The sequence below is a fragment of the Rissa tridactyla genome, chromosome 6, assembly GCF_028500815.1.
Source record: "Rissa tridactyla isolate bRisTri1 chromosome 6, bRisTri1.patW.cur.20221130, whole genome shotgun sequence".
Lineage (NCBI taxonomy): Eukaryota > Metazoa > Chordata > Aves > Charadriiformes > Laridae > Rissa > Rissa tridactyla.
Genome location: NC_071471.1, coordinates 33579255 through 33596174, shown reverse-complemented (window position 1 = coordinate 33596174; position 16920 = coordinate 33579255). Strand labels below are relative to the sequence as shown.

The 16920-nt window shown below is 41.7% G+C and overlaps 1 protein-coding gene across 3 annotated transcripts in view; it reads right to left on the bottom strand.

Annotated features, from left to right (window-relative positions):
* The window catches only part of PRKG1 (protein kinase cGMP-dependent 1), a 529166-nt gene that overhangs the window by 190907 nt on the left and 321339 nt on the right, over positions 1-16920 (bottom strand). For all 3 annotated transcript variants that reach the window (XM_054205353.1, XM_054205352.1, XM_054205354.1), the window contains exon 4: positions 12377-12482. In XM_054205353.1, coding sequence (XP_054061328.1) covers positions 12377-12482 — 106 coding nt within the window. The remainder of the gene's footprint in view (positions 1-12376; positions 12483-16920) is intronic.

The following is a 16920-nucleotide window of genomic DNA, read 5'->3' as shown; positions in this document are numbered from 1 at the left end:
GGGATCCCAAACTGGGACTGTCCCCAGTTGGCTTCTTTGGACAGTTAAGTTTCTCTGTGAGCCCACAGGTGGTTTTGGTTCATGTTGGCCTGAACTGCCGCCCTACACTGCTTCACCTGCATGCCACCACACTAGTCAAGTATCAGGGGTATCTTCTAGTTCCCACAACGACATCAGGGAGATCTATTTTACAAGATCAGAGACTGCCTATTTCCATCTCTCTACAGCTCCGCTCTACTTAATCCATCCACTACAAGTCACAACTGCTGCTCATCATTGCTCATCTTGAAACAAAACATAAACGTGAAGCATAAACCATGCCCTGAAAAACCTCCAAAATGTCTCATCTTTTGCAATTCATCACAGTTCATCCATCTTTAATGCTTTAATACCAAGCATCACTGTTCAGCTCTGTTCTGTCACAGCTAGGGCGTGAACAACTAACCTGGGCACTTCAAATAGTTGATAGATCAAAGGTCCAGAGATTATCGCCATATAGCATCTGCAAAATAACAACCTAAGAAGCCTTTCACGGTTATTCTTGGCTGCCTCCTCAGCTCATCTCTTGTAAAAGAAACCTCAATAAAGCCATCCAAAGCTATCCAGCGAGTAGCTAAGTGCTGCCAATCTTGACTCGGACATTACGGTACCTTTCTGGAGTCTTAAATTTTAAGTCACACTATAATATGATAAGAATAAAATAACCTTAATATCCAATAATTTAATCTACTTCAATATTTGCAGTATAAACTCCAAATCTTAATCAGTCTACCCTTCACTAAGTTTTAGCAAGCAACGGAAAACAATCTTCTTCATATATACAGCCACAGACATCCACATTATATTACAATACAAAATGTTAATTTGCTAAGGATGAATTACTTCAAAAAAACCCTAAAACCTTAATAAATCTCCAGTTACGCCTAATGTTCTGCAGTGAGCTGTGAAGAGCTTGATTTCTTCGGTGCTGCAGAAAACACAAACATCTAAGTCATTTCTCAGCCCGGTTTGCGCCGCGGCTCAGGAAGCCGCTGTCCTCTGAATCACGACACCAACTAATAGTTAGGCAGCGAGGCAGGATTGGTTTTGACCTGACGCAAAATTACCGACAATTGTTTTATTTCTCTAAACAGGCAGGATGTCAGGCATAACCATCCCCGATGGCTCTGAAGCACCACTGTCACAACAGAGGACCAGATTCTGCTCCTGTTTGTACCACCATAAAACCACACCACCGCCTGGTTTACCAGTAATTATATCCTGTTCATTGACCTGTACCTGAGATCACATTCTTCAGGTGTTGAAAAGTGAAATGGGATTCCCATCGTGGGAAAAAATGATAACTGGTGACAAATAAAAATTACCTTTAAAAAAAACGTATTCAGAAATTAAAAATTAAGAGTAAAAATAATGTACAGAACATCATCAAGAAAAGCTCTACTGTTAACTGATAGTACAGAACAGATTCATTCGTTGATAGTCACAGCTTTATTCTGGCTTGACTTTAGTTTTTTGCTGTCTTTCTGCCTTCCCCACAGACCCCAACCCCCGTGCCAGTTTGCTTCCCAGGGCTGCTTGGCTGGTTATCTTCAGCAAGTTTTACAAAACAGAAGCACAGCCCAATCCTTGCATTTACCTACGAGAAAACTGCAAGAAAACCATTTGGAGCTGCTGTTGGATAGTGTTTCAAATTACTTTTTTTTCTTAAACTGAAGAATGAGACCCTCCACCGGTGTTCCTGAGAGCATCTGCCTTGCGAGGCCTGCCATATAACGAATAAGGGCATTTTGACTGATCTGAATTATGGAATTTCTTTGGTTCTCAACTGCTTCTTGGTTTTTTCTGCTCATTTAAAAGAAAAAAATACTTCTCTCTTCCAACTTAGATGGAAGGATTGCTGACTGAGCTGAACTCTTTTTTTGCTGTTGTGTTTTACCCCTGAATCATAGAATTGTCTAGGTTGGAAGGGATCTTTAAGGTCATTGAGCCCAACCATTAACCTTTAAGGTCATCGAGCCCAACCATCAACCTAACGCTGCCAAGTTGTGGAATAAATACTAAATTGGCTAAAAAATACAAAAGTACAGCATTGTTCACTCATTAAGGAAAAGTATAAAATCAAGAGGCTTCTGAGGTAGAAAATAGCCGCAGCTGGCATGAAGGACACAACATCTGTGGTTCCCTGATAAGCTACATGAGGTACGGGACGGGATGCAATTATTCCGTGGCTTTACCTTATGATGTATAGCGGATACGGGAATGGGATGATACCATGAAACAGATAAGCTGCCAATTAGCTGCCTGCTAGATGCTCAGAGCCAAAATTTTGTCAAATTTTGATGAAATGCTGTCCTTTGTGCGAACTTTGCTCATTATAATGTCATTATAATACCAAAACACACCTCCATCCTGAAGGTTACCCGCCTCCAAGGTGCGACCACTCCTTCTTGAGTCTGTGCCCTGAATTTCTCGTAAACTATACCTTTAATTGTGAAGCGAGAAAAATTTACACCAGTCATGATAAAAGTATGTATGACTAAAGTCACTCAAACTCCACCTTGAAGATAACAAATAGTATAAAAATAGCCCGAGAGAGGGGGGATACCCAGGGAAGACACCATCACAAAGAATTACATCACTGACTTCTGGGATCAGTCGACGGCCTGAGCCTCTCTTCCCCACCCATAGGGACGCCTTTGGTTAAGACTTAGATTATACCGAGTGCTTCCTCGGAAAACTGAGAAATTTGTCTAGAAACTCTCTTTTCTACATTTAGAGCCAGGCTGTATCGTTTATAACTTTGTCGCGCGTTTTGTATATGTAACAATACTTTCATTTGCACGTGCTTTGCAGACAGTGTATTTATCACTGGCAATCCTAAGAACCTATATATCTGTTGTTTAAATAAACTGCACTTTTTTAAGTAGCTAGTCATTTCGGTTTCTCACTGAACGCGACCAAAGACTCAAGAGTGGCCGTGCTAGTTCATGAGCACGACTAGACTGAAGGTGCAGTCCACTATTAGTGAATCCAAATCGTAATAGTTTAATACATATTAAACGCGATTGGACTGATAGTGCTGAATTGGGCATCACTCAGAATTTAAACCTAGCCGCACCTAGCCTCCCACCTCGGTGAGGAGTGTTAGAACGCAAGGGGGTTTATTTTCTGCCAAAACCACTTGGCCCCTTTTCACGCAACACAAGTCCACCACTAACCCATGTCCCTCAGCGTCACATCTACCCGTCTTTTAAATACCTCCAGGGATGGCGATTCCACCACTTTCCTGGGCAGCCTGTTCCAATGCTTGGTAACACTTTCGGTGAAGAAATTTTTCCCAATATCCATCCTAAACCCCCCCATATACCCATATTCGTGCAACTGAAATAAAACCACAGGCAGTGCCCTTCACTGAGGCCGTGATGTATTTTGGCCCCCGGGCTGCCAGCAAAGGGATGGGGCTGTGCAGGGGCTGAGGACTCGGTGAAGGGCAGCATGGGGGTGAAATGAGGGTATGCCAATGGCGCTTATCTTCGTCTGCCAGCGCCTGCCATACGAACGTGCACAGAGTTAGATGAAGGGAAGCAGGAGAGTAAAAGAAGGTACGGAGGTAGAGCATGGATAGCCTTTAAAACCCCACTGCAACAGCAAGTCTTTATGCAGGATCTTTCCTTCCTTCTTTCTATGCAAGCTTACAAAGCTTCACTGCTATTACATGTTAACATTTAATGATGAAGGAATTGTCATTCTCTTTTCATTCTATGCAAGCAAACCTGAAGAGCCCAAATGGCTACCCGTGGATCTGTAGAATACATTTTACCCGGATGATGTTGACTTGGACCCACTACAATAGAATAATCTAAAAGGAGAAGGCAGTTATTTAAACCAAAATAAGATCTTGTGCCTATTGGGATCATGAGTGCACCTTTGAAGGTGTTTTTCCCTACTGGTAAGAGTCACTGGGAGAGGGGAAGGACATATGTGGCTTTGTTCTCCTTTGAAATGCAAAGACGTTATCTCACATAGCACAGCAATCCTACCAGCAAATTAAGGTTTCACCTCACCAAGAAAAAAGAAGACTCCAAGTTGAATGAAAAAAAAATGGGCAAAGAAAGTTAAACGCTTCAAAATCTTCACCATTCACAGACATCTTATTACCATTACCACCAGTGGCCTCCCTCGCACAGCCCACAGTTTCCAGTTACACACCCCAAGGTCCGCGCAACTGGCTGTTTCCCACTAGACATATCAATTCATGGTTTCTGCAGGGCCCTAAATCGCCCCACGGGTGGACGCTGGGAGCACAGTCACTGCCTGTCACCTGCCTTGGGTAAATGACTTACTGCCGAATTGCAGACTGGCAGCAGTAAGTAGCAAAAAGGAAATCGCTGCACACCCCATCGAGACTCGCTTCGTTTTGCAAAGGAATAGTCTGTGCAAGGAGAACAGGTTTAGATTGGACATGGAGAAGAAACGTTCTGTGATGAGGGTGGTGAGACACTGGCCCAGATTGCCCAGAGAGGTGGCGGATGCCCCATCCCTGGAAATATTCAAGGCCAGGTTGGACGGGGCTCTGAGCAACCTGATCTAGTAGGTCGTGTCCCTGCTTATGGCAGGAACTAGATGATCTTCAAAGGTCCCTTCCAATCCAAACCATTCTGTGAGTCTAAGATGCAATGACATTAAAATGAGATAGAGACTTATTCCCATTTGTATTAATCCACATTTCAAATACACCAGACACCAAGACCAATGCCATCTTCAGGATGGTCCAGAGGCTGCTGTCTGCAATCCCCCATTTTAATGCCCTTATTCAGGCCATTGCAGCTGCCTTGATTGAAATACTCTCGTGTAAAGGAAAACAGCAATTATTCCTCCCTCTTTCTCATGCCCTGAATCAACAGTAACACGAGACTCTCGCCTTCTCTTCACTTCTCCCTTCTCCTTGTTGTGCATTGCCTCCCATAAAGATTTTTCCTTAGATTAAAACATACTTGGTCAATATTAAGCTTAAAAAATTATCTGCCCCAGCCCCTTCATATGCTTTAATAGCATTCACAAGGGATTATGGAGGCTAGATTGCGGCTACTAAAATAATCCATTACAAAAAGTATTTAAAAAAAAATCTTAACCTGGCCTTCCCTCCACCGGAAGATGAGAAAGACTATTTTTCTTCTTAAAGGGCAGAAGAAAATTGACAGTTTGATACCGTGGCGCATCATTTCAGTTCTGCTTCAGCGCCCACCTGTGCAGCGCGGTGCGGTGAAACCACCTCCTCACACTCAGCCGCCCGCGAACAGAAACTTCCTTCAAGGCATCCTCAAGAGTCCCCAGCGCAAAGTGAATTTAAAGCAATGCAGTAAAACCCAAACAGACACGATTTTGTGCTATTTCCGAAGCTGAAACACGTCTCTTTTTTTTCCATGCAGGCCTTCCGAAACACCACAAAACCCTTATCACAGACTGTCTTCGTACTTTAAGCATGAGCCCGGGAGGTGCACGGACCTCCTGAGAGCTCCAGTGGGCACACTGAGTATCTGCACCGTCTGCATCCTTGCAGGCAGCTTCTCGTAAAAAACCATCCCTGAACCCTTTCCATGCCTGCCCAAGGAAATACAAGAGCCTTTTCCTTCTTTCTACCTTTAGGCCACCCCTAGCTTGCTCCCTGACATCTTATTTACTCTCCGGTTTGCATCCTGGAGGCTGCTGCCGTCCTCCCCTGCTGTGGTAACTCATTAACACTCTTCCCCGCTGTGTCCGTGTCCATCTTGGCTGACCACCCAGCTCCAACCCGCTGTTGCTCCCTCTTGCTCTTACCCAGGGGTAGGGAGGCTCTGCGATCCTTGGCAGCCCATTAGCTGCACCCTGTTGACACACACGAGGATTCCTGGCACTTCGCATGAATTACAGCCTGGGATGTGGCACTCTTCTGCACTCCAATTTGTCGTTAACAGTGAGAAAGCCAAGCTGAGAAACACAAAGATGATGGTGGTATGCGTGGCTTTCTAAAATGTCTATTTTCCCTAAACGATCTATCTAATTGTGCTCAAAGCTGAGTTGATTTTGATGAGTTGATGCTTGATAGTCACTCTTGCCTATCCTTTTGCTCTCAATTATGAAAAAAAGGATGATTTCAGCCCTTACTGTGGACTCAAGGTGGCTGTAGACTTCAGCCAAGAATGAACTAGGAGGAGGTCTGCTCTGAAAGAGCCCCCATCCTTCCCAGGTGCACTCTTCAAAGCTGGATCCTTCTTGTGATGTGGAAAGAGTCTGGCCACTTCTACTTTCCAGCTAAAATTGCCACGTAATAGATGTGCTCTAATGCAGATCATTCAGTCTTCCGTCTCTTAGCAGACCTGTGGGGCTCACGCAGCGTAGGGCCATACAAGGAACAGTGCATCTTGAGGCAGAAAGGAAGATACAACTTGACAGCTCTGCAAATTGGAGTAAAATGGTGGGTGGCATACGATCCGCCTCGCTTGAGTTATGCTAACAGGAAAGAGAGGGCTGAAAAATGTCACGTGTGAATGCTTCAGAAGAAAGAAACGATTCAGAGCTTTCCACAGACAGGAGTCAGAAAGCCAGCTCAGCTGCAGAGAAGCCAAATTATATATCTATTCCCTCTCCCTGGTTTTACTCTTGCCTGGGCTTCTTATTAGGGTCAGTATCGGGCACGGCAGGGGCAGGGGAAGGTGAGCTGATTTTCAAGTTTTGTCATTTCATCTACATCTCTTGTGAGATGCTGTTTGAAAGTTTCCAGCCTACCTGGCTCCATCCAGCAGATCCTAATCTAGACATAAGCTTTCAATAGCACAGTTCACGGATCGCCCGTTTGATCTGGTGTTCGTCAGCCTGGGCAGCCACAGTGAAAGTAAAAGCCAGGTAACTTCACAGAATTCTTGGCTGCCTCTGAGGTCAGAGGGAACCTGACCATGATGTAACAATCCTGCTCGCTCGCCCTAGAAACACTGCTTGGACTGTGTTTGAAAATTCGGACATCCTCAAGGTGGGTGATGGCCACCCACCCACTTGGGGTTGTGAACACCCTTCGAGACGATGCTCTTGACCTTCAACATCTTGGACTGTACACCCATCCTAGCAGGGCTGGTCCTCTCCATTTTGGCCTTGAGCAACATTTTCAGATGAAAAGGACGCCAGTCTAGATGGGCTCCTGGTTTGAACCAGTTCATCTGGTCTTATATTTAGCTTTGCATTAAGAGATGCATTTATTTTCCTTATGGAAATAATTTCCCTTTTCCTCTTTCTCTGCTGTCCCTTCTGTTGGCTTTCTCTACATTCCAGTGGCCCACAAAAGTTGTTTTCTTTAAGCCAAAGTTCGTTTTGCAGATTTAGTCAGCTGAAACAACCTTAACGTACGTACTTCACCAACTTAGCATCGATCTCAACTCCCTTTTTCCAAAGTCTCTCCTGCCTTTGCCTCAACTCTCTTAATTTATCTCCCACTTCTATCCAGCATAATTTCACCCTAAGATGCACTTTGGGAAACATTTCATGTGAAACCATCGGCAATCTTTCAAAGATACAGTCATTTAATAAAGCTTCACACATTTTTGTATTTGCTTTCTTCTCACTGACAAACGACTCGTATGAAATGCAAACCCTTCACTCTAAAATCATCCCGCTGCTCACTCTGCCCTATTTCAGTACGTGGTGCCACAATTAAATACGTGGCTACACACCAAAAAAAACCTTTACCAGCATAATTCCCCACGCAGATAAGCCGCGAGTGCACAAACTCCCATTGCTTAGACATACCCAGCTCAGTTCTGCCGTGTCTGTCCAGACCAAAACTTCCCACTTAAGCCAATTTGGAGTCAGATAAAACTGTCAAGGAGACTCAGGATCAAGCCAGAGCACTATGACAAAATGTTAAAGGCTGAAGAGTGGGCATTTTTTTCAGCTGTATTAGACTTTTTGAAATTAAGTTAAAAGCTCGGGCTAACAAGTTACTTTAATTCTGTATTAGCACTACTGAATTTTTATTTACAAGACCCAAAACTGTGTGTGTGTGAACTTTCTTTAAGTTTCCACTTCTGAAGGTAGATCCTGCCTCCGAGGTGACACAGATTCATCATTTTGTTCTCCTGATTTGTTCCAGGGTCTTGGATGAATCACAGTTTACACCATGTACCGGAACACAAGGCCTCTTTTTATGGAACATTTAGGAAGTTCTTTGTAAAAAAAATTCAATATTTACTTTTCCAAGGCATTCTGGTCTTTTTAAAGAGTGGATATTTTTACCCCTCCTTAAAAGTTCTATGATTTAGCAGGAAATTATTACACTTGCCCCAGCATAAGGCTTTTCCTCATCTTTTATTTCCTGGGCAAATTTATTTTATAAATAACTGTTTCCTTAACTGAAATATTCTAATCTTGCCTGAGAGGAATTATTTTGAGTACAGGCTTGAGAAGAAAATAACTATAATGTTATAACAATGAACATTGCAGCAAGGTGTACAGCTGATTTTAGCACAGCTGCAACCTCCCCTGCAGAATGATGCTTTTTCTTGCTGGTGTAAGAGCAAATACATTCCACGATATACAGAAAGCACTATATTGGGCAAAAACTAAAGACAAAATGTTAATCAAAAAACCCTACGCCATAAGGACTTACTAAATCTACAGAACAATGTTTTATTTTACGTTTTCCCTGCTAGCTGCACTACGAACCAGTTCGATGTAGCATTGTTTTGGCCACACACTGATACCGAAAATTTGCGTTTCAAAGGGAATCGTTACTGTGATTTGTCATTCAGCACATACACAGGGATCAAAAAACAGTCTGGTTTTTCCACTCCTTACTTGAAGGAGGTGCTGCTAGGGAATTAGGCCATCTTTTAATCGCTTCAAGGATCATCCGTTGACTTGACCAGCAGCAGAACGGGATACACAGACCGGTTCCTCATAAATACTACGAAAAAGAGGATGTCCACTTGCTTCTTTCTCCAGTATATTGCAGTTGATTTATATAAATCAGAAGAGTTATCTCAAGTTTTATAAGCCCATGAAAACCGTGTACTACTACTCCTTGGAGCAAACCAGGAGACAGCCTTCTGGCCCAGGACCCATTAGGAAGGTAGACCTGGATTTCTGAACCAGGAAACGTCCTTTTGATGGTTTTCTTATGGCATTCAGAAGAAAGGACTGGGCAACACACCCTCCGGACATAAAAGGTTGAAACTAAGCAAACAGTAGCTGACCTGTGTCATCAATACGTTCCTTCTGTGGAAAAACACATCAAAACCACCACACCGGTTGTGGGGTGATAACTCGTACAATGACTACAAGTAGCCCCGGTGATACCCGCACTCAGACTGCACTTATTTCCAGCAAGTGAGAATACATGAATAGTCTTATTTCACCCCCCAAAGCCTAATTTCTCTTGCATTTTGTTCATAGGTGAAAATAAGTTCTTGAGGACAATGACCATTACGTTATTGTGACTAATGACAAGATGAGAAAGGGTAAATTTTTTTAGACCAATGTCAGCAGAAAATAATGCTCTCCAACCCTGCTGGCTTTTCTGTGAACAGGTACCATTTAAACCTTTGTTTCTATTTCACCTGGTTTCTTAACGAGGGCATTTTCATTCGTTTATAGATAGAGGCAAGAAAAAAAAAAAGAACAAAGAATAAGGGCAACAACTGACATACTCCTTGTTTTGAAGACTTAACCTATTTTTTCTTTAAAGAGATTTAGAAGGAAAGCATCCTTAAAAATAAGCATTTAATCTAATAAACGGGATTCAAGTTGAGCTTGAGATAGCTATTGATGCGCAGAGCCCACCTGGAAGACACGATGGGCAGATACTTTGCAATGACCTTCCTACAGCTCTCTGTGCCATGCTACAACTGTCGCTTAGGAAGAAATCTTTTCCTCAGTTCAAACTGTCAAGATTTAAAGAAAAAAAAAATATTTGCTTGCCTTTGGCCTTCTAATGAGCATTAATACGCATCTCAACACACTGTAATAGGCTGTGTCCAAGAAGCTCAGACAGTGTGAGAAAATGCTTCTCAGTTTCTTCCTCACACTATTTGCTTTAAAATTAAAGCTGGGCAGGCTCTGTGGAACCTGCATCCAAATTAATCTTGACAATCTTCTAGAAAATCTCTATTAAAGCTCAAAGCTTAAGAGCTTAAAGTGTGCATAGTTTCTGCCTTGAAAGAGAGCCAGAAGCTCTAACCCCCAGAACTGATCTTATATTCATTTTTCGGTTTCATTCACCGGCGCACAAGAAAGGCCAACGTTTGTTAACATTTGAATTTATGATTTTTTCAACCCTTTCGGTATGGCAACAGCTTTTGTTTTCTCTCCTGAGGTTGCTTGTTAATACTCATAAACTGAGACACCTGGAAAAAGCCAGACTTTGATGACTACACTTTCATGTCACCTCTGAGCAGGAGAACATCTCCATGGAGCTCCTGGTCTTCTCCAGGGAAACACCTTGTCCTCAATCAGAGGTCGTGCTACCTGGCCAATTATTTTAGTTTCGTTGTTTTATTATTATCACTTTTACTCATGACTGAAAAGAATTGCAGGTGAAACTCCTGGGCACAAGGAGAGGCCAGGAGGTGGGATATCAACCCGGCCAAGAACCAGTGTGGTGAGTTGGACAGGTCTCTGCTCCCACATGGAAGCGACTAATGGTGCCTGAGCTTCAAGTAATTCCTCGCCCACGGTCCTGGCTGAGCTGCGGTACAGCCACGCTTGTGTCCAGGCTGTCGGTCCCATGGGATACCCTTCCCGGCTCCACTTGCCCTGCCCCATCCCTAAAGCCTTGCCAGCAGATCACAGGACTGTGGTCACCCTGGGGCGCAGCCCAGTTTTGTGACTGCCCAACAATATCATCACAGAGATTTAGTTAGTATACTGTTTATTATTTTTTCTATCTATATTTTATTATATTATATAAGGGTTTTTTATATATTATTATTATTATTTTTCTAAGTCTCTTTTTCCTCCCATGCCAACTGGAGAAAAACTGATTTAAAGATGACTGAATACAGGCTGCTCCTTGACTTTAATGCCCAAGTGAATGTACTGTGCACGTTTTTCCAATTTTAGAAGGCTTATGTTTGAAAAGAAATTAAAAAAAGCAGGTCAGAAACAAAAGTAGAGCAAGCACATGACACGGCAGGATAAAAATTTGCATGCCTACACTAGGGAGACCCGTAACCTGTCATCTGATATGGCTGCGTGGGATTTATTTTTCATCCAAAACATCCTTTTTAAGGGGCTGTATCATTACTCAGGCCGCTATTTTGCAAGCTGTAAGATCTTCCAGATCTTACAACAGCGCATTTCCCCAAAAAAACTCTTTGGAAAAAAGAAGCAACCTCTGGAAATGAAGCGATAACGGCTAAAACATTTCCCTATGCTGAAAATTAGCCACATCCAAAAGAAAAAAGAAAGCAATCAAGTGCGGCTTCCCCCTGGAGAGAGGTGAACGGGAGCCCAAACTTGAAGGATTTTGATCCCATCCACATCCACCATCAAGAGAAATCATCTCTTGGGTATAATTTTACCCCTCACACCACTTCTGCACCATGAGAGGTGTCAGTTCTGGGGGAAATGATGCAGCTGGGAGTGTTTGATCTGGGACAAGCCTGGTGTAGGAACATCGTAGTAATGATGGTATCACATCGACTTGGGCAATTTCTTTCTCTAGGATCCGGTGACATTATGCTTCCCTTTGGGATTATTTTGCTGACATGAAATGTAGCCTGTTCTTCACCGCTGTGGTGCATTTGAATTACTGGGATATTAGACATCGCTTTGGCAAGGAGCATTTGTTCCAGTTTGAGATAGCAGCACGAACCCAAGGAAAGCTTGAGAGTCAAATTTAAGGAGTGAAAGATTTGGCTTTATGTCTTTCTTCTTCCTTCTCTAAGCCTTATTTACCGCAACCTACAGCTTTTGCTTCTCTACAAACTTATGTTTTACCTCTAGAAGCATAAGAACACACTTTGAATGGACTTGCTTCTTTCCGTAAAAGTTTACAAGCCAGATTTTTCTCTAGGGAGAGTGGGTTTTTTTGTTTTAATGGGCATTTTCTTTAATAAGGGACACTTTGAATGACTCATATTAAAGCTTTTTCTCTTACACCTTGGCTGTGTGACTCTTTGCCAATGAATAACTCACAACGGGAACAAAACTAAACCACGGCAAGAAAACTAAACCACGGCAAGATCCCTCCTGGGGATGGAGGATATGGCTTACAGATGGTTAAACAGCAAAGAAATAAGGAGAGAAAAGAAGGAAACAAAACAAACACTGCACTCACAAAAAAAAAAAAGGCAAAAGATGAGGACGGCAGTTTCACTGTATTTTTTGATAAAGTAAACAAGTGTCATACCTTTTTAAAAATTCCATATACTCAGTATGCTTGATGAGGCCTGTCCTCATCATTATTGTTTGAAAACATTGCCGATCAATAGCCCAAAGTTTCACATTTACGAGAGCTGGAAAAAACAAGACAAGGGGAAAATGTAATTAGCAAAACGTCAAAATTTGAAAAACCTGTTGTGACTGCAGAGGAAAACGAATTCATTCATGAGAAAGCATGAAAATGGGTACACACTTCGAAACAGTAACATAAAACTCATCCACTGGACGATGGGCTAAGCATGCACGGAAACAATCCGAAATTATCCGAAATTTCAGCTGTAGTACATGAGGTTTTGGAAAGATTGCCTAAAAGCAACTGTGAGATGAGAAGAAATCAATGCAGGCTGAAAGCAAGCAAGAAACAGGGGGTCAGGTCGTCGTAACCTGGGACACATCATTGCCTACGACACCAAGGGACCCGGGGAAATTTTTAGCGCATTATCCTATTTCAGAGACAGGAAAGTTCATTAAGGTTTCATCCTACTCCCAAAGTACATGACAAATTTCTCCTTGACCAGGTTTTCCAGAACCAAGTCCTGTTACACATCCTAATTATTGAATGTGTACCAATTCTGGATGTTTTGAATCATTTTTTTTCCAACTTTAGTTTTCCGGTCTCCAATAAATTCCAAGGTGCCAATGTCATGCATCATACACTATACCAGGCATTTCAGAAGCAAAATCCTGTTGTAAACCCAAACATAACAGATTCCCATTGCATAAAGTACAGACGCTCAAAGAAAACAGGATCATGTTTGCATACATACGGTTTCTAATAGAGTTTCTCCTTAGAGAAACAGTTTAGTTAAACAAAACTACTCCGAAGACCTCTGTACATGAATTAAAGTGTTGTTTGTTTTTTTTTTCAGAGAGTAATTGCAAGAAATTTCATCCCCATATCCCCTTTCACTGCAGGAAACAGAAATGGGCAAAAAGACTTTCAGCAAAATATTTACAAATATTCTCACGAATAAAAAAAAAAAAAACCCAAGAAATGACTTTGCTTTAATTTGCTGGTCCTTTAGTTCACACACACCCCGCTTTATGAATTTTTATCCCTAACTGCATTTGCAAGATGCAAAGCCTTCGAAGTGCAAATTCAAATTTTTCTTCTCAAATCGCATTGCAGATCTAAGGGAACGCATCCCATCATTTAGAGCCTCTTCTCATTTTCAAGACAGAAACTCCTTTTCGAGAAGCGTTTTTAGTTTTATAATCAAACTGATGGGAAAGAATGACCTATAGCTTTAGTATGAGAGATTTCTGTAAAAAAAAATAAATTAGTCTTCCACTTTCTTCAGAGCGGAAGAGACAATAAATACGAATGGGATCTCTATTTTGATGGGTTTTTACTGTCTTCTGCAAAATAGGAGTTTTAATTGATTTTTAGATGAGCTCTATCCTAGAGGAAAAACTGAATATTATTCAATGGGGTGGGGGGAACTCAATAAAAAGGATGGTCTCCTGCTGCTGCTGACGAAGGTTGCCATCAAGTCAATAAAACCACAGAAAAATCGCAGTAAATTCACCAAGAGCAGGTAAATACTACCTCATAAAGTAGACACTTTCTATCTAGGTGACCAAATGTAGGTGATTTCAGCCAGCCCGGCCATTTGAGGATGGTTTGTATTCAGTGGGATGTGTGATTGTCACACAAGGTACAAAGGCGACTTGCTTAGTCATGAACAGCAAGAACACCGATAATTGAATATTTTAGCAAAAACATGTATTGAATGGGAAAATAATGAATGAAATGCGGGTTGGGTGTCTTTTTTTTTGTTTGTTTGGACTAAAGTATCCAACAGCAACCCAGTGTCCTGTCATGAACACATCTTATTAGGTCATCAAAAGTATTTTTTCCAAAGTACAGCCATCCTTTAGAGTAAAATTCACATTGTCACCTATATTTCTTTCATACAGTCTTTGGAGCAAAGGCACGACTGTTAAGCTGACACCACTCGTTGAGTAAGCTCAGAAGATGGCAAATACTTAAATTCACCTTTCTGTCCTATCGTCTCATGCAATTCTGAAAGACAGCACATCCTTCCTGTAAATAACTCTATCTGCTGCGGCTTCCCAAGGTATTTTAATGGATTCATCATCTTAGGCAAACAAGTAGCTGTGAAAAATAAAAGGTTTCATCCCAGAACCAATCCTGGCCAGCTGGTCCTTAACGGACATGGTTGATCGGCGATTGGGACCAAACTCCTGTTGGAGTCACAGCATTCAAGAGCACAGTCTCCCAATGGCACAGTCCCCATCCTTGGCCCCTCAGATGCATTGATAGGCTCTACGTCATTATGCCGTAAATCAGTGACAGACGGCCATCAGCTAACTCTTTATTTTCCACATACTCAGTGAACTATGACGGTGCTCAGTGGATTCTTCTTCCCGCAATGGGTTCAGATAGAGCCGAGCAGACACTATCGATCTCTGAGGTTCACGTGGGTACCACGGAGCCAGATAAGCAGCAAACACTTACTCATTCTCCTCTGATGCCCAGATGTTTTACGAAGCACTACATCATATTTGATATCGGTCCCCAAAGACCAGAAAGAATCACTCCTGCACGGCCCGCGCTAGGCAGGCTCTCCCTCGGTCTCTTGATGCACTTAGGTAAATGGCAAGCGTAATTTAGTACCTCTCAAGCAAAATGAAGATCCGTTTAATGCTGCTAGAAAGGGTTCTGTTAAAAACAAATCTCCACAGCTGACAATCTTCATGGGAACCCGGGACCAGAGGTTTCCTTAACCAGCCTAGAACAAGTCACATTCCCCTGAAAGTACCTGTAGTAAGCCAGGTTATATATATATATACACATATATATATATATACACACACACAACTATATTTATAGATATGAATATATATATACACAACACTATATAGATATGAATATATATAACTATATTTATAGATATGAATATATATAATATAATTACATACATATACATAAAGATTATTTATAATTTTATATATAGCATATATGTCACATAATGTATAATATATACTTTATTATATGGGGGTTTAATATATATCCCCCAATTATACATAGACAGCTGTGTACTAACTAACTGTACTAACAAGGACGACGCAGCTCAGGAAAAGTGAAGTGCAGACAATGCACTTCTGCCTGGCTAATTATAATCACTGCTCATGCTTTATATTCACATTTACCCTGCCTAATGATAAACAGATGTTTTAATAATGGCTAATCACAGTGGAGCTTTAAATGTCAATAACACCCTTATAATCAGGTGTGAGCATCATCTCCTGTTATGCTTAAAATCCTCTGTAAAGGTATTAGAGGGTTACTGAAGGAACAGTATGAACTCGGTAAGATTTTATGATATTAACAACTTCAAAGAGATAAATTTATGAGTGCCCCAAGATGAAAAATATGTAGATGGGTTGTATACCACAAAGTCAACTCCGCCGTGAATAACTGAGTCATATCAGATAGAGAGAGAGGTGTCCATCCCTCTGCAAAGAGTGAGTGTTGGAGGCTGGGGGTAAAATTTTCTGTGAAGCATGATTTCAGGAGAACATCTTATTCTCTGATGTCCTAGAAGACAACGAGATTTTGGGCTGGCATGCAAAAAAAGTAGCAAGGCAACGATATGCATACTCACACACTAAGATATATTATAAAATACATATTTTTGCATATACACCTCATTCACTCTGAGACATGGATAAAAACAGGGATGCCCAGGACTGAGACCTTTAAATGATGGAGTATATGATATAGCTCTCCAGGTGAGGGTCTCAGACGATGCTGGGCATTCCACAGCCACTGCAGAATATTTTAATTGGGTGTTAGAGATGAGGAATCCCATCAAAATGAGGATTTGGTGTGAGCTCCTAACAAAGGCACTAGATGATGAGAAAAACACAGTTAAAAGACAAAGTGGTTAAATTAACCTCAGCAAAGGCACAGCTTCTTACGCTTTCTGGCAAGGCTTCCTTTGAGAAATGGATTCACCCGAGTCCAAAACTCAAGATGAAAGTTAGTCGGTGCAAGGGCTGAAACCAAAGGAAAACACTCCTGGATAAACAGGGAAGAGCAGTGAGAGCCAAAGCGAAAAAAAATCAAGATTTCACGGGTCATAACTGGATGTGGGTGGAGATATTATCATAAAAGTTTAAATTTGAAGTGTTCACCATGGTCAATACTTAATTTCTGATAACAAGTAGACTGAAATTCTTTAAATCGATCATATCAGTATACGACTCAGACCCCTCTCTACACCAAAATCACCCATTTAAGCAAATAAACAAGTTCAATAAACAATTTCAATCTTCTTTTCCAAAAAGAAATTTTTCCAAAAAGAAATTTCCTTCCTATTCATTACCCTATGAAAATATATCCCATTTGAAACAGGTGAAAAGACATCTCTGGGGATACAGAGTCCCCAAACCAGCTGTGTCCCGGCTGGCTTATCCCCGTCCGCTGGCTCACTCATGGGCCGGGAAGTCTCGGAACATAAAGCAAGGCAAGATAAAGGTATT